Genomic DNA, 27,928 nt, shown 5'->3' on the forward strand with positions numbered 1-27,928 from the left:
TCCTACACCTCAGATAAGTCCTCTTTACCTCTTTGCTGAAACTTCTCACAAGGGGAGAGAAGGCAGGAGAGCAGGGGAGGTGGGAAACGACATTGACTTGATGATTATGTGGCATCTTCTTCATCTCTCAGGCAGATCAGCCTGAAGTCCATGGGTGGAAGACCAGGTTATGCAGTTATGATGTCCCCATGGTTTTCAGCTAACACCAGGCTGTTCCAGGAGTCCTGTTTGGAGCTGGTTTGTGGAGACTGGCTGATAGCTGACTGGTAAGCCTGCGGGGAAAGCTTCAGAGCTGAAATGGCAGGGTGAATAGATGATCCGTGTCCGGACATGGCAGAGACTGAGAATGCCTATGGAAAAAGGAAACTCCTTTGAAGAAAGCTTCAAACCATAGAGGATCACGTGGGTCCCTTTAGGGGGGGTGGTGCTATTGTAATAACATGTCTGTGGATTTGCTGTGGAGCTGCAAATTGCAGCTTACGCATGATACTTTGGGCACACTCTTTCCTTCTTGTTCTAGACTCTGTTCTTTCCTGTTGCTGCATATGGGGCACCTTATTCCCTTCTAAATGTCAGAAATTATCATCCCAAGGCTCGAGATTTCATTGGCCTTGGGCTCTCCTAGCTTTCAGTTGGCCTCCTGTGGATTGCAGGACATATTAACAGTGCTGCAAAGTGCTGCAGGTGTAGGATGACTCCAGCACAACACTCAACCTTATACGTTTTTTTCTCCAGGGATCACTTTATTTAAACACCGGAGTTCCCTTTATGAACCCCAAAGTAGAGCAACTATGATATACCTCTGCCTCTTAATTGTGCTGTGCTGTGGGGATCATTAACCAAGGCACGGTTATTAAACCTGCAGACATGCACACAGATCAGCTTCCAGATCTGGGTGTCGCTCAGCAGTATCCGCACCTTTCGTGGATGCGGTGCTGTTCCCAAGACATCTAGTGGTGGATAGGGCACAGAGCACACCATTTCTGCTGCCTTGCTTTACCTTCGCAGGGACTCGACTCACTTAAGACGTGAGAGTTTATTCTGCTCACACTGTATTTCTCCTACCGCTCGACACACAGCCAGGCGGCATGGAGAAATATCGGCAAGTTTTTCCTTGCTCAAGACAAATCAAATCATGAGAAGGGAGCAGGCATCTTCTTGCTACAGGACCTATATAGCTGGCCAGCAAGAAGGAATTTCACGTTTTCACCAAAGCTGCTACTTCTTGTTTTCCATTCAGAACTGCCACACATCATGTGGCCAGCTTTGGAGCCCCCAACATAGGAGAAACATGGACCTATTGGAGAGAGTCCAGAGGAGGGCCACAAAGGTGATGAGAGGTGGAAGACCTCTCCTGTGAGGACAGGCTGAGAGAGTTGGAGGTGTTCAGCCTGGAGAAGAGAAGGCTCTGGAGAGACCTTATAGCAGCTTTCCAGTACCTGAAGGGGGTCTACAGGAAAGCTGGAGAGGGACTTTTTACAAGGGCATGTGGTGATAGGATGAGGGGGAATGGCTTCAAATGGGAAGAGGGAAAATTTAGAATAGACATTAGGAAGAAATTCTTTACTGTGAGGGTGGTGAGCCCCTGGTGCAGGTTGCCCAGAGAAGCTGTGGCTGCCCCATCCCTGGAGGTGTTCAAGGCCAGGTTGGATGGGGCTTTGATCAATCTGGTCTAGTGGAAAATGTCCCTGCCCATGGTAGGGGGGTTGGAACTCAGTGATCTTTAAGGTCCCTTCCAACCTAAACCATTCCATGATTCTATGATTAAAAAGCTATATTGTGCTGTAGACATGATGATAAGAACATGGGGGTTTTGCCCCATCCCAGAGGATAGATCTCTTACTGCAAACTCCTAGACTCCTGGGTTGAAAAGCCTTTTTCCACAGAGGTTTTGAAGATGTTCTTCTCACCATGTCTACCGTCCTAGTTGCCATCTTTGTTCCACTGCCAACATCTCCCCTCTATACCTGAGAAATTGGGCTGGGGTGCCCATAATGAGATGAGAGCCCAGGTTCTGTTTTTATGGGGCGCATTTCCTCAGTGGTCGTGGTGCTGCTGCTGCTGCTGGTGGAGCTGGTGGTCGGGGTAAGACTCTCGCTGCTGGATGGACCTGTGAGAAAGCAGACAGTAAACCAGGCGCTTCCCAGAGACCTTTCAATCCAGAGCTATACACACCCACCAAGAAGTTAGTGTGGGTAAAAATAAAAAAAAAAAAATAGTGGGAAGGGCTTTGTTACTGCTGAAGGGCATTCAGACATCAACCATTTTAGAAGAATCAGCCCATTTTGTGGTTCGGTGCCTGACTCGCAGGACACGATGGTCAAAAGCACACATATAGGCATACAATAAACTTCCCTATTCAACACTTACCTCCTGGTGTCTTTGTTTTGTTAAGGTTCTTCGGCTTGCGCTTCCTCGTCTGAATGCCCTCTTTTCTCATTGCTAAAGGCCTTGGAACCTATGGACCCAAATATAAAATCACATTGGTTTCTGTATGGCCATAAGGTCATCTAGGAGAACGCGATTCCAGCTCTACCTCGTAGGCTCCGTGAAAACCAGTTGATTTAATTGAAAGCAACAACAAGATGGAGCCCAAAGTCACTGGCCAGCACTGCTGTGTGAAGAGATGTGTCAAAGCTATAGGGTGTGCTTCCAAATCATGGTTGATGCGCCATGCCTGTCAGTGTTTAAGAAGCGATTGGACAATGCCATTAATAAAATGCTTTTTGTGAGCCCTGAAGTGGTCAATAAACAGCTCCTGTGATTTACTTCCCTGTTTAACTCGGAGCAGAAGACATCTTTCTGGCTAATACCTGCTTTCTGGAAAGGTATCAAGCCTGTGTGGGGAGACCTCCCTTAGGAACAGATCCCACTAAGATAGTCTTCCTCATGGTCAGAAACACATTGGGAAGCATTTTTTGGGTAAGGTAAGGCTTCCCCTCATCCACCTTGTCTTCCAGCTTCGACCTGACTTTCATGAATGTTCGTCCATCCACTCTGAAGCACTGGACATTGTTGGGAGCAGCATGGATGTGTTCAAAAACCCTAGGAGTAGCAATGAGAAGTGGAACAGGGGTTTGCTACTAAGAGATCTCCAGGGTGTTGAAGGCCTCTGTCTCTGCCATGGCAGTGGCCCCATTGCCACTGACTGGTGGTAGAAGGACTGGAGATTTGCATCTCGAAGAACTCCAGCGGGACTCTTCTAGATATATCAGACATGACATAGATATGTGAAGCCCCCGCTGACAGGATGAGACTATCTGGGCAGCCGTTCAAGAAAAGTCATTGATTGCTCCCATCACAAGTCTACAACCAAGTCTTAGCTGGGATCTGGCACCCTGTGTGGAAAAGCCAAGCCCTTCTTTGTGCTTCTGACTCGGGTTTTTTCTAAAGTGCTTGAATTCAGGTTTGAAGAATCTGAGCCGAATTTTATTGGGTTTTAAGGCTTGGATGCGAAGGTTAGCAAATTAATATGTGAGAAATGCCCTGCGTCATCACCCCTGGCCAGTATAAACATGGTGTGATGTTCAGGGGGACTAAGGCCCATAGGGACAGCCAGAAAAATGGCTCCAGGAGAGCACGGAGTTGTACAACAAACCCTATCCCCAGTTTGGGGTTGTCAATACCCTCCCCAGAGAGAGTAAAGATCAATGAAGGCATTACCCCGTGCAGCTTCATGTAGAGTCCACAGGCGTTACAGACGGGCTCCCCCTCGGCGTTTCGGCGCCAGAGTGTGGTTGTCGTTGTCTGGCAGTTGGCACAAGAGAGGCCAACGCGGCGGGAAGCCGACTGCAAGAAAATGCAGAGGAAGAAGACACATCAGCCCACCAGCAGCGTCTCAGATGCCAAAGAGCTCGCTCCAGCACGCCTCGGGTTTTTCTCTCCTCTTGCCTCTCTTATTTCTCCCTCTTTTTCTGTTTTTCCCTTGCTGCAGTGGATAATACAACTGCCTTTTTCTTCTTCTCTTGCCTTTCAGCTTCTGCTCCACTGCCTCCTGCCTGCCAGCACTATGCAGGTACCTCAACCGTCCTGGGGTATCTCAGATGGTACCAGAGACATCACCTGAACAGAGCCCCAGATCTCCAGTGGGTCAAGTAGCAGCTTAGAGACCCACTGCACGTGCACACACCTACACTACGGTGTCTAGATCTCAGACCATTCTGCCCTTTCAGACTCCCTTCACCTTCCAAGCATCGTGGCATATCCCAAGATGACGTTATCAATGCCATGAATGTTACATACTTTGCTCGTGCGGCTTGAGGGGGAGATAAGAAAAAGAGTGCTTCCAGCAGCATTGCCAATCCCCACTAATGAAGCAGTGCAGAGAACAGGCCTTTTGAAGTTCCCTTGCTGGGTGAACTGGTTTAGCCAGGCTCAAAAGGCCACAGGAGGAAGACAATGGGCTTGAAAAAATATAAAATACCACTTTTGAGCTTGGAAGCCGAGTGGGAGGTGGAGGAAGGAAAAGCCACATCCTCCACTCCTGCCTGACTCTTCCCAGCATCCTTCAAAGTTCAGGTCTTAAGAGGCTGAGGATGAAGTCTGCATGGGCTGGGGTCAAATTCCCTCTTTTCTTGCTGATAAACTGGGGACTGAACAGAAGTGCTAGAGCTGTGTGAAGATGCCTGTTCTTGTGAACAGAACTTCCTATGTTCCAACTTGTGCCCATTGCCCCTCGTCCTGTCACTGAGAACCATTGAAAAGAGCCTGGCTCCATCCTCCTTCAACCCACCCTTTAGATACTTGTAAGCATTAATAAGGTCTCCCCTCAACCTTCTCTTCTCCAAGCTAAAGAGTCCCAGCTCTTTCAGCCTTTCCTCATAAGGGAGATGCTCCAATCCCTTAATCATCTTAGTTGCCCTTCACTGGACTCGCTCCAGCGGTTCCCTGTCCCTCTTGAACTGGGGAGCCCAAAACTGGACACAGTATTCCAGTTGTGGCCTCACCAGAGATCTGTTAGTCTTGGACATCTACCCAGCTCTGCAGATCCAAACAGCATAGCCGGCAGCTGTGTAATGGGGTGAAAGCCTGGGAGATGAGGACTTGGCAGCTACCAGGGATTTCCTCTGTGATCTTTGCCATAGCTTTCTCTGTGTGTTTTCTCCCTCATTATAAAACAAGATCAGTTAATCTGCGGCAGCAAGACAATAAAAAATTGAAATTCGAGTACTTCTTAAGGCTTCGAAAGCTAGAAGCCCCTTTGGTGCAGAGAAATCAGACTCTCCTATAGTTGTAACCCCACCATGTGTTAGCTTTAGTCATTGGCCTTTGTAAGTGGACCAACAGCTTAAAGCTTGCAGCAAAGGCAAAGATCTCCCTTTGCAGGGTTCTCTGGCATACCTCAGTCTCCAAAAAAAGGGGTTACACAGTGACAGATGAAACCCAGTCACTTGTACTGAATATATTTACTTAGGTAGACCAGTTGGCGTAACTGTAACCACACTCCTACCTTGCATCCCTAGACATATCCTCCTGTTCTTCATGGAAGTTCCCTTCCAGAAGAAAAAGCAGGAATCTGGCCATTTTTGCAAGATTGGAGATCAGAAGGCTCCAGGGAGATCTTATTGCAGCCTTCCAGTCCCTAAAGGGGGCCTACAGGAGAGCTGGGGAAGGGCTTTTTACTGGAGCATGTAGCGATAGGACGAGGGATAATGGCTTTAAACTGGAAGAGGGCAGGTTCAGATTGAACATTAGGAAGAAGTTTTTCACTGTGAGGGTGGTGAGGCACTGGCACAGGTTCCCCAGAGAGATTGTTGAGGCCCCATCCCTGGAGGTGTTCAAGGCCAGGCTGGACGTGGCCTTGGGCAACCTGGTCTGGTGGGTTGGAACTCGACGATCTTCAAGGTCCTTTCCAACCTAAACCATTCTATGATTCTATGATTCTGTGATTTCCAGATTGCCAGCTGCCCAGCCAAGTGACAAAAGTACCTGTACGGATCTGCAAAGCTCATGCATTGATATTTCTCATGGGGTTTTCCAAGCCTTATCTCAAGCCTGTGCAGAGTTGACAGCACGCGTTGCTGCTTACTGTCAAGGACCGAGCCTGGTACCCAACAGGCCATCCCTGACTACATAGATGTGCCCAAGGATAACGTGTAGACCAGTAAGGGTCTGGATGCTGGGGTGCAGACACTGCCTGGCTCTGTCGGAGCAGTGTCTAGGAAAGGGTTTTCACAAGAGGGCGCTGGGTGGCTGTGGCTGGTGGCTTTGCTCAAGCTGCCAGTGTCATTTTTGACACTGGTTTGAGCACAGGCAGGTCTGGGTGATGCAAAGGGAAGGGCAGGTTGGGGGTGGAGCCTCATGGAAGACAAGGAGTGGGGAAATATGGCCCCGAGGGTCGGGCTGCTGGCTCCTTCCTGCCTGAGGTTATGATGGACCCATGGCCCTGGGGCACAGACTGCAGAGACCTTCCCAAATTCCCTCACCAAAACAGGCAGGGACAGGCAAAATATCAACACTGAGATGTTCCCATGCATACCCCATCCTGACCCCACAGGTTTTGGGATGCCCTGACCCTGCCCCACAAGCTCTGCTGCAGCTCACCCAACAGAGCCTGGATCAAATATCCAGAAAAAGTGGCCAGTCACCATGAAGCAACTGGAGAATAAATACCCTGAAGGCAAGAGAAGATGGTCTGCTGGTGTGGTAGAGCTGGAAAAGGTTTCCATTGGTCCTAATATCTAAAGCAAAGACTGGCTTTTGCTAAACCAACACCACAGTACTGCCCCTGTGTCCTTACAGCACCTTCCATTGCCCAGCCTGGGTGTCTGCAGAACTGATCTGGACAGTAGGAGATCTTAGAGTGCACGAAGCACAAGGCAGTCTGGCTTATTTTTGAAATCTGGACCAAAACCACCTAGGTTGGGCAGGTGGACCCAAGGAGTTGCAACACCCCTGGCACCTCCACCTAACCGAGGTCTTTTTACCTGATCCTCACACACAGCCTTGCCCCACATGCGTTCGTTGGGTGGTCTTGACTTACCAGCCTCCTCTGAGGTTTGAACAAGGGACGGTTGATGCCGTTCATCTTGTGGTAGAGCCCGCAGGCGTTGCAGAGGTAGTGCCCCGTGCCGTCTCTCCTCCACAGCGGGGTGGACATGGCCCCACAGTTGACACATTCTCGCCCCTCTGAATAATCATCAAAAAATTCTGCTGCCATGATGGGAGAGAAGGGAAAAGATTTGGTTAATTATGCAGATGTACCTTTAATTTCTGGTCTGGTTCTCAATATTTGAGCCCAGAAGTCACATTTCAAGAAATTGCATTCAGGTTTTATAGGGTGCAAGAAACAGCTCTTCTTTTTCTCAAGGAAGCCCCCGGGATTATTGGGAAGAGGAACCCCTTTCCCTGCCATGCAGTGTTGGCTGCAGGACTCCTGTGGCAGCAGGGATGTGCTGGGACACGGATACAAAGAGACAGAAATAGAAACCTCTCCTTCTGCTCTGACGTTATCCAATTTTCAAGATTGGACGTAGCCAGGGCAAACAGATTGGGGCAGGCAAACGGCCGTGTTTACAACCGAGACAAATTGCCCACGACCACGGACGAATGCAAACCCAGACCCACAAAGCAGAACTGCCCAGAGACCAGAGAGCTGCCTGAGCATCTCTCAACGGGGCTCAAACAAACGTGGGCAGGGAAAGCCCTGCCTGTATGTCCTGCTGCCCCGCAGGACTTCTCCTCACCCAGCCCATGCCAGCTCCCACCCTCTGCAGAGGGGAATGGCTGCAGAGAGCCAAAGGGGAGAGATGTTCGTGTGCCTTCGCCCTATTCTCTGCACGAGAAGTATCTCCTGAACTGCAAGAATCCACGTGGACAACCCCTGCTCAGGCTGACGGCTAACAGACATCATCGGGCGTTCACAAGCATCACAGAAACTCAGCTTTTGATGCAAACCTCCATCGTGCTTGATGTCACTCTCCAGGGCTTGGTGCATTCACCCGCCACATCCCTGGTTCACCTGGGCTCCACTGGGGCCCAGTGCAGCTGTAACGTAAGGGTGAGGACAACCGCCCCGGGCTGGGCCAGTCCAATCCCTCTGTCTATGGCAGGTCCATATCATCTGCAAGATGGTGCAGAGGTCAACACAACGCACCTCGACCGCATCACCATTTGGAAAGACACAGGTCAGCTCCGCCTTGGACACAACGCCCTTGAGAAGCCAAGAACTTCACCTAGTAAAATATAAGCATCGCCTATAGGCCTTGCTGAGATGTAAAGATAGCTGCATCCAGCTGGCGTGGCCCTTGGAAACACACGTTGGTGGTGGCCATCCCACCTGGAGAGTGTCAGCTATTGAGTTCAGCTTGGGGATGTACTACTTCTGTTACAAAACCATTCCTTCCCGCACATGGACGTGTTGTGTTGTGGGCATCAGAAAGGGAACACGGGATGATAAAATAACTGGGGAGAAGAAGAAAATGACAAATGACAGCAAAAGGTTCTGTCACTTAGCATGGGCTGGGACTAAACCAAGCTGCTGAAAAAATTCCCAACAAACTGCAGCGCACAGGAGGTGTTTGGAGGACAGCAAGAGCTTTGCATCAGGACCTTCAGCCATTAAAGAGCAACATAACATTAACTCCAAAATGTTATTGTGCATCTTGCTAGATTTTGTGCTTGTCCACCTGCTTGTTAGGTGAGTAGCTCAGCTTTCTGCTGGAAGACAATAGTTTCCCAAAGAGCAAACCAACCAAATTTGGCTTCTTGATGATCTGGGTCTCAATCCAATGTGGATCCTCCGATATCTAATAAGGGCTATGTTCAAAAGTCAGCCTTATTTTCTCTTTTTTCCGGACTACTTTTGGAAAATCTGTAGGAAACTACATAACCATGAAACAGTCAAAGGATTAAAAAATTACTAAAGTGGCGCAGGTGAACAGAGACACAGAGAAAAAGATCCACGTGAGCCTAATTCTCCCTAGAAAACCAGGTTAAAAATGACATGAGTTTACCCATGTGGCCATGGGTAGAAAACCATACTAGAAAACAGTAAATGAGTGCACCCACTCTGGAACCAGAAGAGATGGAATGCGGTCTCTTCTCAACAGCTTAGGAAAATCTGATTATCTCGAGCAATTCTGGTGGTTTAGGAAAGCTGGGAATCCCTCCAGGTGATTTTTGTACACGTGGATTCAGTGATACCATGACCATAATGCCTCACTTTCCCCTTTAAAATCACGATTGAATCAGAGCCAAAATCTAGATCAAATAAACTTCCTTTGAAAAGAGAAGGGATTGGAACAGCTGGTCGGGAAAGAACTAGTTTCCTTGAAAAAACTCAAGAAAGGAAAACATTTCACTGTTGGTTTTTTTTTTTTTTTCATCTTGGAAGTTGTTGAGGTTTTTGATTATCATTTTCCAAAGAAAAAGCCAAATTATTTTCACAGTAATTTTTGTCCTGTGAGAAAATCCCTTCTTCTTTGAAAATAATTCAGTACAAAGTTGTTGACATAATCCGAGGAGAATTTAGCAGAGCAGAGGTAGTCCAAAGGTAACAGTTGAAACTCTTGAACAATTTAAGTTGTGACTGTGACTAATTACAAAATATCGTCTTTCCTGGAGATTTTTCCACCAGAAAACCAAAATCTGAAAGTGTTTAATCGCACAAAAAAGAGACAATTCCTAACAGTCCCTCAGAAACGTTAAGAGTTGGACTAGCTCTTGAATAAGAAGGTCCCTCAAAATGGATATGATAGGAAGAAATGTCAAGTATGGGTGGCTATACTTCTGTTTTTGGAAAAAAAAAAAAGAGGATGTGGAGTTGAAATCAGGCACACCATCAGCCTCGTATTTTCTGACAATAATCAAATTTGCTACTGAATACTGAGTGTTATTTCCTAAGAGTTTGTATGACAGCCAGCTCCACTGTCCACAATATTTTCACTGTTGTTTTATAATCAGACATCCAAAAACCCAGTGCAAAGCAGTCTTGAGTCTTGCTCCCTCTGCTGTTCTTTTTCATCTGGTTTTATCTGAGCCATATTCTTCACTGCTTGTTTGGAGTGTTTTTTTTTTTTTTTCAGTTTCTGTGGGATTTGGACTGGAGCTTCTCTCTTGAGGGACTTTCACTGGTTTAATTTTAAAAAAAAAAAAAAAACCAAAACACACTCTTCTGCTTCTGTAGTAAGAGCATTTGTGTGATTTTTCCCCTCTCAGCTGCAGACAAAGGTGATCCTCGTGAACGTTAATGAACAGGAATTACTGGTGCTTGAGGTGGGGAAAGGAACAGACTTTGTTCCCGGGGCACACAGGCTCCACGCAATGGGTGGCTCTCCCTAATCACAGCCCTCATAGGGCAATATCAGATGGGTGCGTCCCTGGCGCGCACCACCCAGTGCTGAGTCAGAAGATGACATCTGCAGAGTGCAACCTCATTAAAACCATTCCTGGAACCCTGTCAGAGCAGAGGGAGCTCCTTGACCTCAAGACATCTCACCTGGGGGAGAAATATCCTCTCCCCGTTCAAAGCATGCTTGATGGTGGCAAAGGATGTGTCTTGGACACTACTGGATGCTGGCTCGGAGAAGATGACGTAGGCTTAGAGCACTCCCTTTAGTGAACGAAGGGCGTTTGGGCCCCAGTGGGGAAGTGGAAGGCAAGGGACTATATTTCTTTCTAAAAGAGGTGCTATAACTTCACAGCATTGCTAAACTCAGGGATGAAGTCGCCGAGGGGAGCTTTCTGAGCTGACCTTCTGGCCACGCAGCTGAGACACCCCACCTGCTCTTGAAAACCTGAGGGTCTACAAAATAAGGTGAAAACATTGCCTGAAGACCTGCAGCCCATGCGGTTTGACCTGGGTGGGTGTCCAAGACCTACAAAACACAAGTGCTCAAAATACCTGCTTGTTTCTGAAGATCTGGGCTACGGCCTCTGCCTGCCTCCTTCACCCAGGGGCATAGCTGGGGGCAAGACCCCCTCCCCATGCCTGGGTGCTCATGAGAAGACAGCAATATCTGCAAGGTGCCCGCCAAGACAAGCCCAGTGCTCTGAGCCCACAGGAACCGTGATCCACCAGCAAGCTGAGCTATATTGGGCATGGAGGTCACTGGGCTTCAAGTGCACTGATTGTTTAATTTGCCACTGTTATTAATAAGGGGGGATTAAGGCGCGGCAGACTGGAGGCTCCCCAGGAAAAAGCAGCAGAGTGTTTTCTTGGCTTCCGTCTCAGGGCTGGAGCTCTAAATCCTGGCGTTATGAGATCCCCTGACACTTATTCCTTGTACTTAGCAGCCGGGAAAGGAAACGTTTATTCAGGCAGCAAATTGCCCGAGCGGCTCCCGGAGGGCCCTGAACAATGCGGGGGGAAGGAAAAGCTCCCCCAGTCACACTCCGGGCAATAATTTCCGTTTTGTGGCACAGGAGCAGCTGTCTGATAATGGAGATTTATGGGTCCGTCCGGTGACCTCTGTAATAGCCTTTCTGCTGGAGAGATTTACTCCCTCTCCCAAAGGCAGGTATGGCCACCACTGGGACAGGGTTGAGGAAAGGATAAGGTTTGCTGGTTGAGAAGGACACAGCCCCATGGCTGCAGTGGCCTCATGGGTGCTGAATGGCCTCATCTTCCTCTTTGAAGTACAGCTCCCATGAGTGCCTTTGCCCAGCCCTTATCTTGGATAATATCAGTCTTGGGATCATTCAGTGCTTTTTAGGGTTAGGTCCACGGCCTTGACTAATGCTAATGGCCTTCTACTTAGTCCTTCTACCTTTAGTCCATGAAGGAACGTCTCACATGAGAGCAGATTGTGAAATCTCACTGAATGACCCAGGCGGTGGAGAGGATGGACTGGGTCCTGACCCTATGCCGGTCATCAGCTTGCTGTATAAAAGGAGATCTTTTTCCCCTCACACCTACCGTTTATGAGGACTGCAAGGTCCCCAGGGGAGGAAATGTCACTTGTGTGTTGCACAACAGCCTCCTAATCTTGGGTGAGGCCTTGAGCATGCTAATGTCAGAAATACTTTCCACAATGGGACATTCAGTCCCCAGGGAGTCAGGAGCAACTCCTAAGTGGGGCTTTGGGGTCTGGTAGGGGAAAAAGCATTCTTGGATATGGCCCTTCATGGCTCTTAGTCATTGGGAGCGGTCCTTCACATCCACCGCCATGTCCACAAAGATCAACTGGTGTGGGCAATGCAGGACTCAACAAGAAAGCAGATCTGAGCACCACAAGCCAGCCCACACCTACAGGTACTTTTTCCAGCATGGCTAGGACATGACAGCAACTCTGACCGAGGACATGGCCCACCCAAAGTCAGAGTACTTTTGCCTTCCCAACCAGGAGAATCAAATACCCTCTTGCAACCAAGTCAGCTGGGGATCAGAGGGAGGTTGCCCAGGGCTTGAGTCCAAAGGGTGGCTTGAAGTCCCCTCTTTGGGTCCTTCCACCATCTCTGCAAACCCCAACTCCGCCAGCCTGACAACATGCCCATTCCTAGGTCCAGACCTTCTGGGTTTGTTTAGGATTTTCTTTAGCGACCCTAAATCTGTTAACCTTGGAGAAGTCATCTTGAACACGTAAACTTGAGGGATGAGGAACCAAAGGAATAGCAACAGTAAAAGCACCTCCAATAGGGAGGTTTTGAACCCTTCAGTTCAGAGCCAGCAACCAGTTTATAAGTTTCTGTTCTCAAACTGGCCTCTCGAAGGGGACTAAAAGCCTTCCCTGCCCTGGTTTGGGGCCAGACCCTGCTGCATGAGAAACAACAACGAGGTTGTCTACCTTCTTCTGCCCCCCAGCCCACTCCTGCCTTCACCCCCGCTGGGTGAAAAGGAATGGAAAGAGACTTCCATTAATATAGCACTGGAGTTTTGTTTACAGCTGGAGGGATATTTAATATCAACATTTCCCCCTGCAGAAGTGTCTTCTCAACCCAATGAAGCAACTCAGCAAAGAAGAAGCTGTCCTTCAAACACGGCCAGGCACTTACAGGCTCTAAACAGACCCTGAGAGCAGTTTTCCCCACAGAGAAGCAGTTTCCTAAAACAATTTGTTATGATAAGACGTGAGAGCCACGATCCTGTGTATACACGAATCCCAAATGGACTCTCAGGGGCGCTCGCAGCTGAGGCAAAGGACATTGGCCCCTTGGACACATGGAGTGTGGGATCCCACCCGAGACACCCTCACCTTCTGCTTCAAGGGACAGCCATGACAGCACGGCAGGGGGACACGGGATTTGCCATTCCCAGCTGCTCAGGATGGTTTATCCCAAATCCCAAGACTGTTTCCATTAAAATGTGACAGTGCGGAAATCACTCCTCCAGTTCAAGCCTTGAGGGGTCCTTTTAATAAGCGTTTTGCTGCAGCTAGTGGAGCTGAAAGTCACATCTTCTGTTTCTTTTGAATGGGTTAAGATGCTCCCATGAATTACATGACTCCAGAAGCTGAAGTTTCCAGCGGAAAAACTCACCAAAAGGTTTCTGGTCAGATCACAGCACTCAAAAGCGCTGGTTGGTCCAGTACCGTGGCAAAGCAAGGCTGAACTGGAAAGGAAAGCAGCAGCAAAATCCAAGGAGAGACAAAAGTAGAAGGGGCAGGGAGCGGCTGTAAATAAGAGAGCCCAAATGTATGCCTGGGAGTGATCTGTAGCCAAAAGAAAGTTGTCATGTGAGCCTTTTCTTTTTCGACAGGGACATCATCAGCTTGACAGATAGACTGGGATCGGAAAGCCCATGGGCGTTATCTTACCCTTCAGCTAATGGAGCCGAGGACGTTTCTGTAAAAACAGGTTCTGCCCATTGGCTTTTTTCCCCTCCTCCTTCTTCTCTGCCTGTTTCCCCTCGGACCGAATTTGGGGGAAATTCATCCAGGGCCCCACTATTTTAGAGACTAATAGGACATAGACATGGGAAGAGCAAGACAGCGCCCGTCGCTGGATTGGTTGCTGGTGGGAATGCGGCTCCCTACTCTCCTCTGATCCGGATTAACAAAGAACATCACCTGTGTGCTTGCTGATCTGCAGGGAATGGAGAAGGGGATAAATTCCTCACTGTTAACCAGAAACACAGTTTCAGGCAAAAGGCATCATTGCAAAGCTTCACAGAAATGGCTCAACTCTGTCCCAGGATGTTTTGGGGTTTATCTGACACATCTACAGTGGAGAAAATGGTTGGTCACTCAGCTGGATGCCTATACCAAACAGTTTTCCCCCTGCAAACCTAAAGATTGTACTTATTGCTTAGGAAACATCGAACCTACAGTCTGGCTGAGCCATGTGCCGCTTTTGAAAAAGGCAAAGAAATCAGTTTTCTCCTTGCTTTGTGAAAGACCACAGCGAGACTATTCCCGTGCAACCCTTCCCAGGCCAAATGTTTCACGTCAAGGCAAAGGGAACATTGCGTCCCTCCCCTGCAAAGCTCCCTCCTCTGCCTGCGGCAAGCCAAGGTCTATGGCACACACCATTGCCAACAGCCAAGAATACTCCTTTCCTTCATGGATATGTTTTCCCCGGTTTGAAGGACAGTGGAGGCAGAAGCAGCCAAGGGACCAGCTGAGCTCATGTGCAAGAGGGATATGTCGGGAAGGTTGGTCAAATCCTGGGCCTGGATTTGAGTTCTGTCTTGGTTCTGCAATAGGCTTCCCTTGAGCGAGGCTTTTCATCTCCTTGCGACACTGTTCTTCCCCCAAGAGAAGGAGCAAAGGCTCTTCCCTGCCTCACTGGAAGGGGGCAACAGGACAACTTTCAAAGGCCACAGTCATAGATGTGGAGACGAGCAGTGGATGGAAGAAGGGTGGGTGGAAACGAGCTGGATTTCTCTAAAGCAGATACAGACAAACTGCCTGTTTTGGGAAAGGGCAGGAGATGGTCCTGTGGGACTGGCCAACCTGGTTGCTTGGAAGAGCACTGACAGCTCTCCAGCACACCAGAACCACCAGACCCCAAACTGTCAAGCCCAACGGTTGTACCAGAGCTGAGTGGAGATGCTGTTGACCCACACACTGAAGTACCATGAAGTACCCACACCCAAAAGGTACGGTCTGCTCTACAGGAGATGGGTATGCGAACACCCTGAGGATGTAGGGTGGTTTTTGTCGGAGTAATTGCTGGCCACCCCTTTGATAGCAACCTGGTGTCCTACAGCAACTTCTGCTGACTGTCAAGTTGTGCGTGTGTGAAGGTCCAAGGTCTGCTTTCTTTTGTTGGGATGCAAGCCTGCTTCCACCCACCAGTGACCTCCCCTTTCCTACTCCTACTTACAATTCTTACACTTGTAAATATCTGAGGCTCTTCTGATAAACAGGAGATTCCTCAGCTTATCAACTGTCCAAATATTTTTTAACAAATCTCAGATTAGCACGGAGAGCCCGGGGAATGGCCAGGATGGGGCCATCCACAGCCTGGGGTCTACTTGGCAGGAGGCACCTGGGAATGGTCTTTCTCTCATTTGACAAAAAAAAAAACCAGCCACAGCATTTTCCTCCTTGAAAAGTGTCCCATCTCCAAATGGACGTGCCCTAGCAGAGGTTCTCCTTTGATGGCTGCAAGGGAAGGGACGGTGGGGAAAAAAACGTTGAGGATCAGAAAAGCTTGGGATTTGCATTGCCATGATCCCCCCTGGAGAGGTGTTTCTGAGCTGGGCACAGGCAATGGACAATCTCCTACTTGTGCAGCCATGTCTGGTTTACCCACAGGGGACCGCAAGCAGGTGTGCTGTGGAGACATGCCAAGGTGCTGCTCCACAGCTGAGCCATGGGAACCAGCCTTATGGCTACTGGGTAACTGGTGAACTGGGGCCAGTTACTGGGTAACTGGTGAACCCTGACCCTAAGCCCAGCTAGCAGAATCTGACCATGTTCAGATGCTCTCATACCCCTGTCTACAGTGGTCATATCCAAACTGCTTCCCAGGACCTGCACCAGGAGATGTGTGGGTCAGGCTGAGATGGTCTGTGCTTGGACCGTGCCAGGGGCCATGCTAATTATTGAAGAGTGTGGTCTGTTGGGTTCTCATGGCTGGCATCTGGCACTAGTTCATCATCGAGCATGGCACAGCCTTCATGCACCCTTGTCCCGCTCGGCCTCCTACAGAGCAGCTGATGCTGTGGCACTTAGGAACATGGTTTAGTGGTGGACTTGGCAGTCTTAGGTTTAAAGCTGGACTTGATGACCTTAAAGGTCTTTTCCAGCCTAAATGATTCTATGATTCTATGAGCTGAAACTCCTTGAACCACAGGAACCCGCTGGTTTGTGGCTGTACATCCTAGCGCAGCATCTCCTTGATGGTGACCATCTGGCTGCCTGCAGAGGTGACTACCAGCACCCAGGTGGACCAAAGCCAGGGCCAGCGCTGGATCCAGGGAAACTGGTGCTGTTTGGGGTCATTACAAAGATGTCAGGGAGCAGCTAGGCAGATGTATGCAGGCAACGGAGCCAAACTCTCCTCAATGGTGGGAGAAGGCACGAGTGGACGCAGCACAAACCACGGGCTGGGCATCAGGAAAAGAGTTTTCATTTGGAGCTGAGGGAATTTCCACCCCTGGGCATTTCCCAGCCTCATCCAGGCAAATCCACAGCTGACCTCAGCTAGTGCTAGCGCTTCTCCTGCTTCAAGCAGGAGGTGGGACTAGAGATCCTCCAACCTGCGTTTCTACAGTCCTGCAATTCCGGAAACTCAATTTGGTTTGTATTCCTTCCCCCCACCCCCCACCCCCGGACTGGTACAGGTCAGAGGGAAAGACATTTATCCATGTCAAATGGGCAAAATCCTGCTTGTATAATACAAATAATTGTATTATTATTGTGATACGTGTGTGTGTTATACATGTGTACGTATTTATGTGCATACATATAAACGTATATATTTGTATGTATACACATAGGCTGAGTCCTTAAGAATGCCGCAGCAAGGTAGGAGTCATCTCTGATCAATTCTCTCTGGTTTTGCAATTAGAATTATTATTCTATGGCTACATAGAACATAGCTGTATTGAACTGTGTGTATATATATATATTTATATATACGTACACAAATATAACACACACAGACACATACACCACCTATATAAAAACCCCACATGCTTTATATATATAAAACATGTATATACCACGTATAGCAATATAGGAAATACGTAGGATATATAGTGCTGCACGTCTGAGCTCTGAACGTGGCGGCTCGAACGAATATTGATTATCGCGTTTTCACCCCCCCCGCCCCAGGTTTGTTTAGCTCGCTGATTTAGGCACGGGCTCTGACTCCAATTCGGAGGCGTTACGCTGACAAACACCACTCAGAGGAGTTACACCAAAATAAGTCGGGGGTCCCTACGGGACGCCTGCCAGGGACCGACACAAAGGCGTTTACGACGGTTCATCGCGCTGTAGGGGAGGGTCAGTTTGTCTAACCCCTGCCCTTTCTCTTTTCCTCTTTTATTAGTTATTTCTGGATGTTAAGTCAACTCAGCCCCCGAGCAGAGCGATTCTCCATCTGCAAAGGTCAGTTCGCACAGAAACTGCGGCCCCAGCCAATAAACCGGCGGGTACCGAACTTATCAGGGCAACATATAACTTGCAGTTTTTCTAACTCAATTGATTGGACTTTTTATCTAAAATAACAGGCATTATAAGATAGGCGAAAGTCGAGATAAGGAAGAAAATTGAGTAGGTCTTGAATCAAGATCAGCTCGGGGACAGGTTCAAACTCCCACACCTGCCCCGGAGGAATCAATGAAAGTTTCTTGGCGTCGTCCGCTCGTTTTGAAACGCTGCTGAAGTTGAGTGAACTTTGAGACCGCGGCGTTTATTCTGTGATTATAATTAACCTGCTCACCCGTTGTTATTGATTTTGCGTGAAGGGAGGTGACAGAGTCTGACTGGGATGTTGGTTTAGGAATGGAAATGGTTGGGGAGAGGAGGCAGAGTGGGGCGGGCAGTTGGCTCTGATGGAGTGAGACCCTTCCCCACTTGGGGGCAAAGGGAAGGGGGTAACGAGGGGGATTTCACCCTCCTGCTCGTGGGAGGAGCTGGGAAAACCCTGGAGGCCAGATCTTCACATCCAGAAGGTCGGGGTAAATCACAGCATCGATGATCTGCCCCGTCGAAGCAATGAAGGACCTAACGTGGGGAAACCCCTGGAGAAAAGCCTCGGTCATGCCCAGCATCCGGAGCATCCTCCCAGCCCTGGGGAGCGCGAGGAGGGAGCCATCCCCCAAAACAAGCTGCCCTTCTCTCATGCTCCGCATCACCAAGGCATGTCCCAACTCTGCGTCCTTCTTGGCAGCTGGTCCCCTGAGCAGCCAGCCCCTGGGGCCAGCGCTCCCTTCCCAAAATAATCTTGGACATCTGGGGCCAAACATGTCATTCGGAGGAGTCCCAATGTCTGGGGCTCACCGCCTCCCTGATTTTTTACAGCTCCAGCGCTGCAAGCCCTGAATATTAATTAATGGTGGCTGCCTGGCTTGCAAACCCAAGAACTTGGAAACACGTAGGAGTTTAAATAATAAATATTAGATTATTTTTATGTGTCTTCTAGAGTTTTAGCATGTAGGAATCAGGGTTTCCCAGCTTTTCTATCATCCAGAAAAGCTTCTCCTTCCCTTCCTGCAAAACCAGAGCCCGACATAGGATAACGTGACTCCAGAAGCTGGAGCTTGAAGGAAAAACAAGGTGTACCGAAGCACAAAGGCCGGCAAGAGCCGGAGGCAGGCAGCCGAGAGGCAGACAAGAGGGAGATGCCTCCCGAACCGTACAGAGATGTTTGCGGAGCCCAAGCAGACAGCCCACTCCCCCGGCCCTCGAGGCTGGAGGACAACCTGCAACTTGCTTAAATATTATAGACCATGCAAGTGGGAGCTGTGAAAAAAAAAAAAAAAAAAAAAGAAAAAAAAGAAGCAAGAATTGTCAAAATCTTGCTCAGAGGGAGCAGCGTTGTCTCCGTCTCCCCCCGTTCCTGCTCCATCTCTGCTCCCAACCTCTGCTGCCCGGCTTGTGTTAACTTTTTAGGAGAGCCCAATGGCAACAGGCACCCAGCCCTGCTCCAGCACTGCCTAAACACACCGCGCTGCGGCTGCGAGCGTCGACGGGAGGAAAACCGCTGAGCTTTGGGAAGGAGGGAGACCAAGAAAAGGCAGCGGCATCCCACGGCGGGACCTCTGCTGAAACGCTCCCCCGGCAGACACCAACCTAATTCCCAGGGATTAGGAGGAAACATTTCCAGGCGGCGATTTCGTTAGCCCAGATTCAGAAGCGTCCGGTACCAGTCCCCGGTGGAGACAGGAGATCAGCCCCGCTGCATCCCTCATCCGGCTGCCCTCGCCCCACCTCTGGTGGAAAACTTACTTTTCCTTCATTTGCCATGAATTATTTTTATTTCACACACACACACTTTCAAAACAAATTTCCGAGTCTTTCCCACGGCTGGAGTGAACCGTTCGAGCCCGGCTGGCTCCGATAAGGGGTTCCCCAGCTTTACAGGTCACTAAAAATAATTAACCCCCCCCCAAAAAAGGCACAAATCCCTTCACGCTGCAACATATAAACCAAGCGGCTGCTTTCCAGAAAGGAAAAATAAAGGTTCCGCTGGCTTTTGGGGTTTCACCTCCCCAAGAAAACCTGTAGGTCCTATATGATTTGTAGGGGGGGGGGGGGCGGAGGGGGCTGCGTTTCTTCCCTATGGAAGCTCCTTGGATGGGCCTGATCCTGCACCGGCGCCCTTGCTTTAAAACAGGAATGGTTTCAGCTCTGGGCAAACAAGGTGAGGTCTTTGAGGTTGGGTTTTTTTTTTTTTTCACAGCCCATCCTGAATCTGTTTTGGGGAGGGGGGGGTATTGATCCTGCCAGGCTCGCCTGGGCGAAAGAGCAGGATTTGGCCTTCGAAAACCAGAGAAAACCAGCAAAAAAGACATGGGAAGGACACAACTTTGCTCCCCCCACCCAGGAAAGAGTGCATCCTACGTTTAGGTGTCCGCCTCATGAAGCAGAAAACCCCCCTCTGTGCCAGCAAATAACTGAGAAAAGAAATAAAAATAAATAAATAAATAAATAAATAATAATAAAAAAGAAATAATCACTGAGCACTTCTTGGAAAGGAACAAAATTCTTTTCTCTTCCAGCGGACGCTGCCCCAAACGTGGCTTGAAAACCCCGACTTTGTCAAAAACCTGAAAGCTGAAACGTTTCAGGGCTTGATGGCGGGGTCGGATCGACGTCCAGCTTGGAAAATCTCTGCCCAGAAGCTTCTTTCCTGGCAGACCCAGCGCCCGCCTGTGCCTTTTTTTTTTTTTTTTTTTTTTCTTTTTTGGGGTGGGAGATGGAGCTGAGAAAACCCCGTTCCAGCTTCTCATATCGACAAAAGAAACCAGCCCTGAGCTTTTTAAAAAAGCTGCGACGGCACGGGGAGCGCAGCGCGCTCCAGCGTACCCCCCGGAGGGTCACCTTCTAAAAAACCGCAAGGCAAAAAAAAAAAAATAAAAAAAATCAGCAAAACTACATTTCTGCCGTAGGAGACCTTCCAACGGCGTCGCTCGGTGCGGCGGAAACGTGGTGGTGGCGGTGGGGTCGGTGGGGGCAATTTTTTAAAAGAGCCTTTAATACCTCCCGTAGCGGCCGCTGCGCAGGCAGCGATGATCGAATTATTTTCAAGCGCTGTCACGCACGTGTAAGCCCCCGTGTAGAAAGACCTCACTGCTCAGGCATGGCGGATAATTGGGTTTAATTTGTCATTACAGATGTATTTACGGCTTGGACCGGTCGCCGTGACCGATGATGCGGGGAAAACTTGTAAAGGCCAGGCAGATTTTAATATTTTGCCGTCGTGCTGGACGTTATCGTAGCCAGCCGCAAGGGTTTTGCCCCAAAAAGGGGACCCACAAGTTCTTATTTTTAATTCCCTGCCAAAATAATGATGATAATAATAATAATAATCATTATGATTATGATGATGATTATGGTGATGATTATGATGATGATAGTAGTAATAATAATAATAATAATGATGATAAAAAAAAAACTCAATCCAACCTCATGATGAATTTTGCTTTTACACTTCGGGTTAATTTGGGAGGGAAGAGCTCATTCCCGCGTAGTTCCCTGCTTATTTAAGCAGCGTTTCACACTCGCGCGCCCCGAAGGCGGATTTGCGCCTTCCTGCCAGACGGCAGCGTGAAGTCCCGGGATCCATCCACAAGGTGAATATTTGGCATTTCCAGGCTGCCTTTTTCGCAATCCTACGGGCGTCGTTACACACATTTCCCCCCTGCGATCCTCCCCGGGCCCGACTGCGGGGCTTTGGCAGCGTCATCGCGTTTATTCGGGGATCAAACGTCCCCTTTAACACGGGGCCGGAGCGGCCGCCCCAGCGACCAAAAAAAAATCTGCATTTCTACCTCTGCCCTCCCAGCGTGACCAAAACCGGCTGATTTAACCCCAACGATCTGAACTCTTGCAGGCACATCCCCGCCTGGTTTCGCAGGCGGCGGTGAGCCCCAAATGAGTGGCAGACGCTTCGTTAAATCTTTTTATAAGCCTCGAAGGACCCGAGATGTTCGGCTGCATCCCCCCCCATCCCCCCCCCCCCCCCCCGGCAGCATCAGCGAGCTGGCGGAGGAAATCCCCAAATATCCCATTTCTGCACCTCTTTTTCAGTAAGGAAATTGTGGGACACCCCAGTTTGGTGTGCAGGGCAGGGAATTTGGGACCAAACCCTCCCAAAGGGCAATACGCTATATTTGCACCCCCCTTTTTTTTTTTTTCCTATGCACACAAAGCTCCGCGGGGCTCAAGGAGCAAAAATTTCAGGTGGGAAATAAGGTCTCCACAAGTTTCAAGACAACGCTATCAATTTTTTTTTTTTTTTAAAACGGATTTCCCTTAAAAATGCATTTTTCCACCTTTATTTTAGCAGCCCCCACGGGCTGCCGACCTTCAGGCACAAGAACTCGCTCATCTCGCTGCGCTGCTGCTTTTTTACCCAGTTTGGGGTTTTATTTGCTGGTTGGTGCTTTGTTGGGGTTTTGTTGTTTTGGTTTTTTTTTTTTAACCTTTTTCCCAAGGCATCCTTAATTTTACGTCTCCCAGGAGCAAGATGGTTTTGCCCATTCGAAATACGCAGCTGCGTTTGGGATAACCGGCTCCGTTTTTTCTCCGCACCGGAGGAGCGCAGAGACAGCGGGAGCGGATCCGATTTCCTTTGGGAAACACCACATAAACCCTCACCTCCGAGGATTTCGCCTCTTTTTCCACAGACTGATGGGAATAAATACAGAAAGAGCCAAATGCAGGCTGTCTCTTAGGAAAAAAAAAAAAAATCGCTATTATTGCTACAGGGGCAAAGAGACGCACGTGAGTGCACGTGTGAAGGAGAAAAATAATTAATCCTGGCTTAATGAAGTCTTAGATTCAGGGCCACTATCCACTGCATTAAATTTTGCTGCTTGACAAAAATTCACAAGCGTTTATAATGTATTACGTACTACACCACAGTACAAATACGCATTTGTATTCAGTAATAAAGCGCAGTTTTCAATGAAGGAACTGTATTATTTATAGGGGTGATATAGTGCCCATGTTTGGGGATATTTTTCTTATTACTGTTGCTTTATTTACAGTTTGAAATGTGCCGTTTGGGGATTTTGAGGGGGAATAATCATTTGCCTGCTTGAGCTTGATTGCGCATCCCCTAATTCTGTGGGTTTCATCCCAAATCCCAGACTGACGGGTGACAATTAAATTAGGCAGGAGAGCAGACGGCGGCTTGAAACCCGCAGGGGGGGGAAGGAACAAAGCCCTGGGCCAACCTTCCCCGCCAGCAGAGCGGAGGTGAGAAACGCAACCGCTTGCAAAACGGGGGATGCAACGTCCCGCACAAAATGCAGAGACGTCCTACGGTCTCATCCCTCCACCCTAAAGTCCCATTCCTTTATCCTACAACCCCATCCTTCCATCCTAAGGTCCCACCTCTCCATCCTACCAGTCCTATCTCTCCATCCTACAGCCCCATTTCTCCATCTCATGTCCCCATCCCTCCATCCTACAGCCCCATCCTTCCATCCTAAGGTCCCATCCCTCCATCTTATGACCCCATCCCCGCGTCCTACAGCCCCATCCCTTCATCCAACAGCCCCATTCCTCCATCCTGTGCTCCCATCCCTCCATCTTATGACCCCATCCCTGTATCCTACAGCCCCATCCCTTCATCCTACAGCCCCATCCCTTCATCCTAAAGCCCCATCCCTCCATTCTAACATCCCATCCCTCTATCCTACAGCTCCATCCCTCCATCCTACAGCCCCATCCCTTCATCCTGTAACCCCATCCCTCCATCCTACAGCTCCATCTCTCCATCCTATGACCCCATCCTTCTGTCCCGTGGCCTAATCCCTTCGTCCTGTGGCCCCATCCCTTCGTCCTGTGGCCCCATGCCTTCATCCTAAAGCCCCATCCCTCCATTCTAAGGTCCCATCCCTCCATCCTACGGCTCCGTCTCTCCATCCTGTGGCCCCGTCCCTTCATCCTTTGGCCCTATCCCTTCGTCCTACAGCCCCATCCCTTCGTCCTACAGCCCCATCCCTCTATTCTGAGGTCCCATCCCTCCATCCTACAGCCCCATCCCTCCGAGGCCAGGACAGCAGCGATGCTGGGCTCCCCCCATGGCCTGCTGCCCCACAGGGAGCAGCCACCTCGTCCTTTGACGCGTGGGGAAGGTCAGGGGCTGTTTGTAGGGCAGAGGGTTGTAACAAATACCAGTGAGTCACTGGAAATGTCGGCCTGGCCCCGGGGATGCTACAGGGCAAATCTCTTAGCATCCCTATGGGAAAGCTTAAGATCTGGTTCACAATCTCTCTCCCCCACCAGCAGCAGAGAAGACTTTTTCCAACCCAGCGCCTGCTCTGGGCTTTGATCTTCCCAGATGCTGCTGCTGTGTCCAAAGGGTGCCTGTTCCAGGGAACCCTGACTTGGACTTAGTCAAAACAAAATGCAAAACGCCCCCCAGAAATGCCCCCAGCCCCTCGTCCCGATTTCCTCCCAACCATGTCAACCTCCTCCGTGCCACGGCAAAAAAAAACACAAAAAAAACTAAAAACACGCTGATTTTTCTAAAAAGCCAAATTGTAGGGTGTGGGGATGGCGAACCAGGATCTGGCCCTCCATCCCCAGGCTGGAAACATCCGGGAGGCGGCAAGCGGCAGCGGGGTCGATGTGCTCGGGCTCCCGCACCTCCCTCGATCCCCACTCCCCTCTTCCCGGGGAAGGGGAAAGGGGCAAGCTGCCCGTCCGTGCTTATTTGGGGACAGATTTCAAGAGGATTTTGGCTCTGGCGGCGAATTCTCCTGAAAGGGGACATTGCAGCCCGTCCTTTTCATGCCTCATTAAGTCGGGAATTCACTGTAACCCCATCCCAGGCGATGCCTGGGGCAAGTTCACGGCTTACGGCCGCAGGGTCTGATGCTGCCCTTTCAGGGGTAATGAAACCGTTCGGCAAACTTACCCTGAAAAGCCCAAATTTGGCATTTTGAACTCACACCGGGGAAAGTTTTTCGAATAGGGCCATGGGATTTATGCACCCGTTCTTCCCACTTCATAGCACAGAGACACATTGGCGGGTTTTAACCCAGGCCAAAATTCCTCTTATTAGAAAAAAAGCAGCAAGTTCTTTATTTCTTTTAGTAGAAATAAAGATCTTGGGGTTTTTCCCCATTTTCTGTCACCTTTGTATGCAGTTTCACTGAACTTCTTTCCCCGATACATTGCTTTACAGCGGGGGGAAAAAAAAAATGCTATGCCCAATTGCATAGACCGCGTATCTGTGTCTGCCGATCCAGCTACACCTGCACAGACTTGGTCTTCATTATTAAAAAATGATAATTAATATTCCAATGATCCCAGGGGTGCTCTGCAATTAGCACCATCCGAAGGTGACGGTTCTCCGGGGAGGGAAATCACAGGAGGGAAACGAGAGCGCTGCAAAAAATCACTTGATTTAATACAGCCTCGCGCGAGGGACGGTGTTTCCACCTTGAGATTCATTGAGCGGAGAATAAAAATATCTTTAGTCCTAAGGAAAGGCAAAGGAAGGAGCGCGGGCTCCGCCGGGCCAGGGACTGCTCGGATGCTGAGCCGGGCTGGCATGTGTTATTAAAGCGCTGGGTGCAATCCACCATTGCGTTTCCCTCCCACTAAATCTTTTCGGTGCCTTCAGTTTTTCAGCCCAGCGGGGCTTTGCGCCCTCGCTTATTAAAAAAAAAAAAAAAAAACAAAACACAAAAATCCCAATCCTTTTCCTCGCTCGGAAACCACCAGCCTTTACGTGCTGCAGGACACCCCCCCTCGACGAACGACAGCCGCAGCCTGTGCGAAGCATCCCTCCGGCGTGGGGAAGGGAGCGGGCTGGGAGCAGCCCGGCAGCGGCCGCGTCCCGACTCCCGGGAGAAGAGGGGAAGGAGCAGGTCTGGACCTTAAACTATTTACCGGCGGAGCTGCCCTCCAAAAAAAAAAATATCCATTTTAATCCTGAATTTAAAACTCCCCAGCTTTCAGCCAGTTATTTTGTTGTTGGTGGTTTTTTTTTTTTAACCGAACCCCATTATTTTTTATTTAAACCCAAGAGCTGTTTCCACATCCGAGGCAGAGGCGTAATCAGACCCACACTAATAAATCCCTTTTTTTTTCCGCGGTGCCGGAGGCGACGCCGGGAATCCAACACCCGAATGAGGGGACCCGGCGATGGAAGATGGGGGGGGGGGGGGTCCCAGCTCCTTCCTCCCTTCGTTAGCGACCGCTAACGTTGTCTGGACTAGCTCAACGCATCCCAGCTTCCCGGTGCTATTTAAGAACCTGGATAAAAAGCACTTTTTGCCACCAAAGGACAGGCTGCAACCTGCAAACCGCTGCTTAACGCGGGGCTTGAAAAGCCAAAATCACTCCGCACAATCTCTGGCACCTTAAAAGCTTCCCGGGAATTTTTGCAACATTTGCGTTATTTTGGTTTTAAGCAATTTTTATTACTAAGAGCCCTTTTGAGAGCGCTGCAAAAAGGTGTTTTGTTGTTTTTTTCCCAAGGAAGAGACGGCGCGGCGGTCAAATACAAATGCGTATATGTCCTTGTGGATAATATTTGATTATTATTTAATTCTTTGAGTCATCCTGCTTTTTTTCCCCTATACTTTCTACCTTCTTGTGGCTTCCCAAAAGCATTGCCTGGTTGGCCAAAACTTTCTCCTTAAAGAGAATCTGTTCCCCGCTCTAAGCGATGTCATAACGCCCGAAAAAAAGCAAAAGGCATTGGCAAGGCCAAGCCTTCGCTGGCGCCCAACTTTCCTTTCTTCAACGTCTTAAAATAACGCTAAAGATAAAGGAAATCTTGCCAGCCGCGATGGAAAAATTACCCTCCGAAATTCAGGTGAAAGAACGCAAGCTTAAAACCCGTCTGCAGCCAAATTTGAGTCGTTTTCTTTGTTAACCCCGAAGCCGACAGAAATACCTCCGTGGAGAGAAGGCGGGGAGGAAAAAAAGGTTTATGGAACCGCGATGCTGAGATGTGCCCCACATTTCTCTCCCCTTTTCTCCCTCTTCCGCCTTATAAAATAAAAAAGTAATATTTTAAGCCTTTTGGAGTGATTTCTGGTCGGAGGAGCCAGGGGGCTTAATGAAGTGAAAGGGTCCGGGATCGGGATCGGCACAAGAGATCAGGGCTGAGATTTTTTGGGGGCACTGAAATACGGTGCTGGATGATTCAGATGTGCCCGTGAGTCCCCTAAAAAGCGTGATAATAAATGGGAATGCATTTCTTTTTCTCCTTCTCCATCACCTCTACCCCCTCGGCGCCAATTTTCCTTTTGCTTTCCCTTTTTCTAACCTCACCGACCTTTCCATAAATAAATAAATAAATAAAAATACATCACATAAACCGGCCCAAAGGGAAGATCTGGGATTCACGGCCCAAACTTTGATTACCTCTTCCTTTTCCAAACCGATTTCCCCCATTTTACGCCTAAAGCAAGCCTGGGAAGGGGCTGCCTGCACACCCACGGAGCATCGCGGTCCTGCGCAACCGCGGTCGTCATCCCCATCGTGGCCCCGAAATCCCCGCGGAGCTGCTTGTGGAGCCAGCAGGCCCTTACGCGGGAACTCGGCACGTCATTCCTTGCCCGCCCCAGGCCTAACTTGAATTATATATATATTTTTTTTTTTAATTCTAGTCCTTGAGGATCTTTTGAAACGATGATTTTGCAGAGAAAGTGTAGGGAGGGGGGGAGCAACCAGAGCACCACGGGCACCCCAATGTTTTGCAACCGGAGAGGCGACTCCGGCAGCCCCATCCCGAACATACCGAATTTCTCCCTCTTGCCCTTCGCGCCTCCTCGCCCTACCCAAAGAGGGGTGGGCGCACAAAAACTTGGGGGTGAAACCCTCCTTCCCTTCTCCCCAACCCTGCCAGAGCTCACCTATGTTGGCGTGCCGGGCGGCTGCGGGCGTCCCTCGGCTCTGCAGGTTGTGCAGCATGGGGCTGTCGAAGGGCGAAGAAGTCCATGTCGTGGCCATTTCGGGGCTCATATAAGCTGGGTAAGGGCTGGAATAGGAACTGCCGAACCCCCTGGTGTACTGCTCCCTCCCGTTAGCAGAAAGGTTCAAGGAGCTGCTGTAAGCCGCCGCGGCTTCCCGGGAAGAGGTGGCGGGGATGGGGGTGCTGGTGGAGAAGGAGAACCGAGGTGACACGGGAGGGTGAGAAGATCCAGGGTTGTAAGCGGCGCTTTCGGCTCCGGGTTGAGTCCAGATGGAGTGGCTGGAGACGGGGCTGCCTTGCTGGGAAGAGCCGCCGCTCTGGAGGTATGGCAGGCTGGGAAGCATGGAGGTGACCCTCGTGGTGGGCACGTAGACGGGGGACGCTGCGGCCGCGCTGTGCATGAAGCCACCTGCCCCCTCGTACGCCGGAGGGCCGGGGTTAGCTGCCATGGCTAAACTCTGGTACATCTCGCGACGGGCCCCCCCAA

The 27,928-nt window shown here is 49.7% G+C and overlaps 1 protein-coding gene across 2 annotated transcripts; it reads right to left on the reverse strand.

Annotated features, from left to right (window-relative positions):
• Positions 1-167: 167 nt before the first annotated feature.
• Positions 168-27,908, reverse strand: GATA4 (GATA binding protein 4; the record flags this gene model as incomplete). 2 transcript variants are annotated; one of them, XM_082481926.1, is made up of 6 exons in its annotated part: positions 168-350; positions 1,968-2,110; positions 2,371-2,458; positions 3,664-3,789; positions 6,983-7,149; positions 27,383-27,908. In XM_082481926.1, the coding sequence occupies 6 exons, from the start codon at positions 27,906-27,908 to the stop codon at positions 168-170; spliced, it is 1,233 nt and encodes a 410-aa protein (XP_082338052.1). The 2 variants fall into 2 exon arrangements, with proteins under 2 accessions (XP_082338052.1, XP_082338051.1); XM_082481925.1 differs by having other exon boundaries at positions 6,983-7,152.
• Positions 27,909-27,928: the final 20 nt, after the last annotated feature.

Source organism: Vanellus vanellus (genome assembly GCF_965231255.1).
Source record: "Vanellus vanellus genome assembly, chromosome: 3".
Taxonomy (NCBI): Eukaryota; Metazoa; Chordata; class Aves; order Charadriiformes; family Charadriidae; genus Vanellus; species Vanellus vanellus.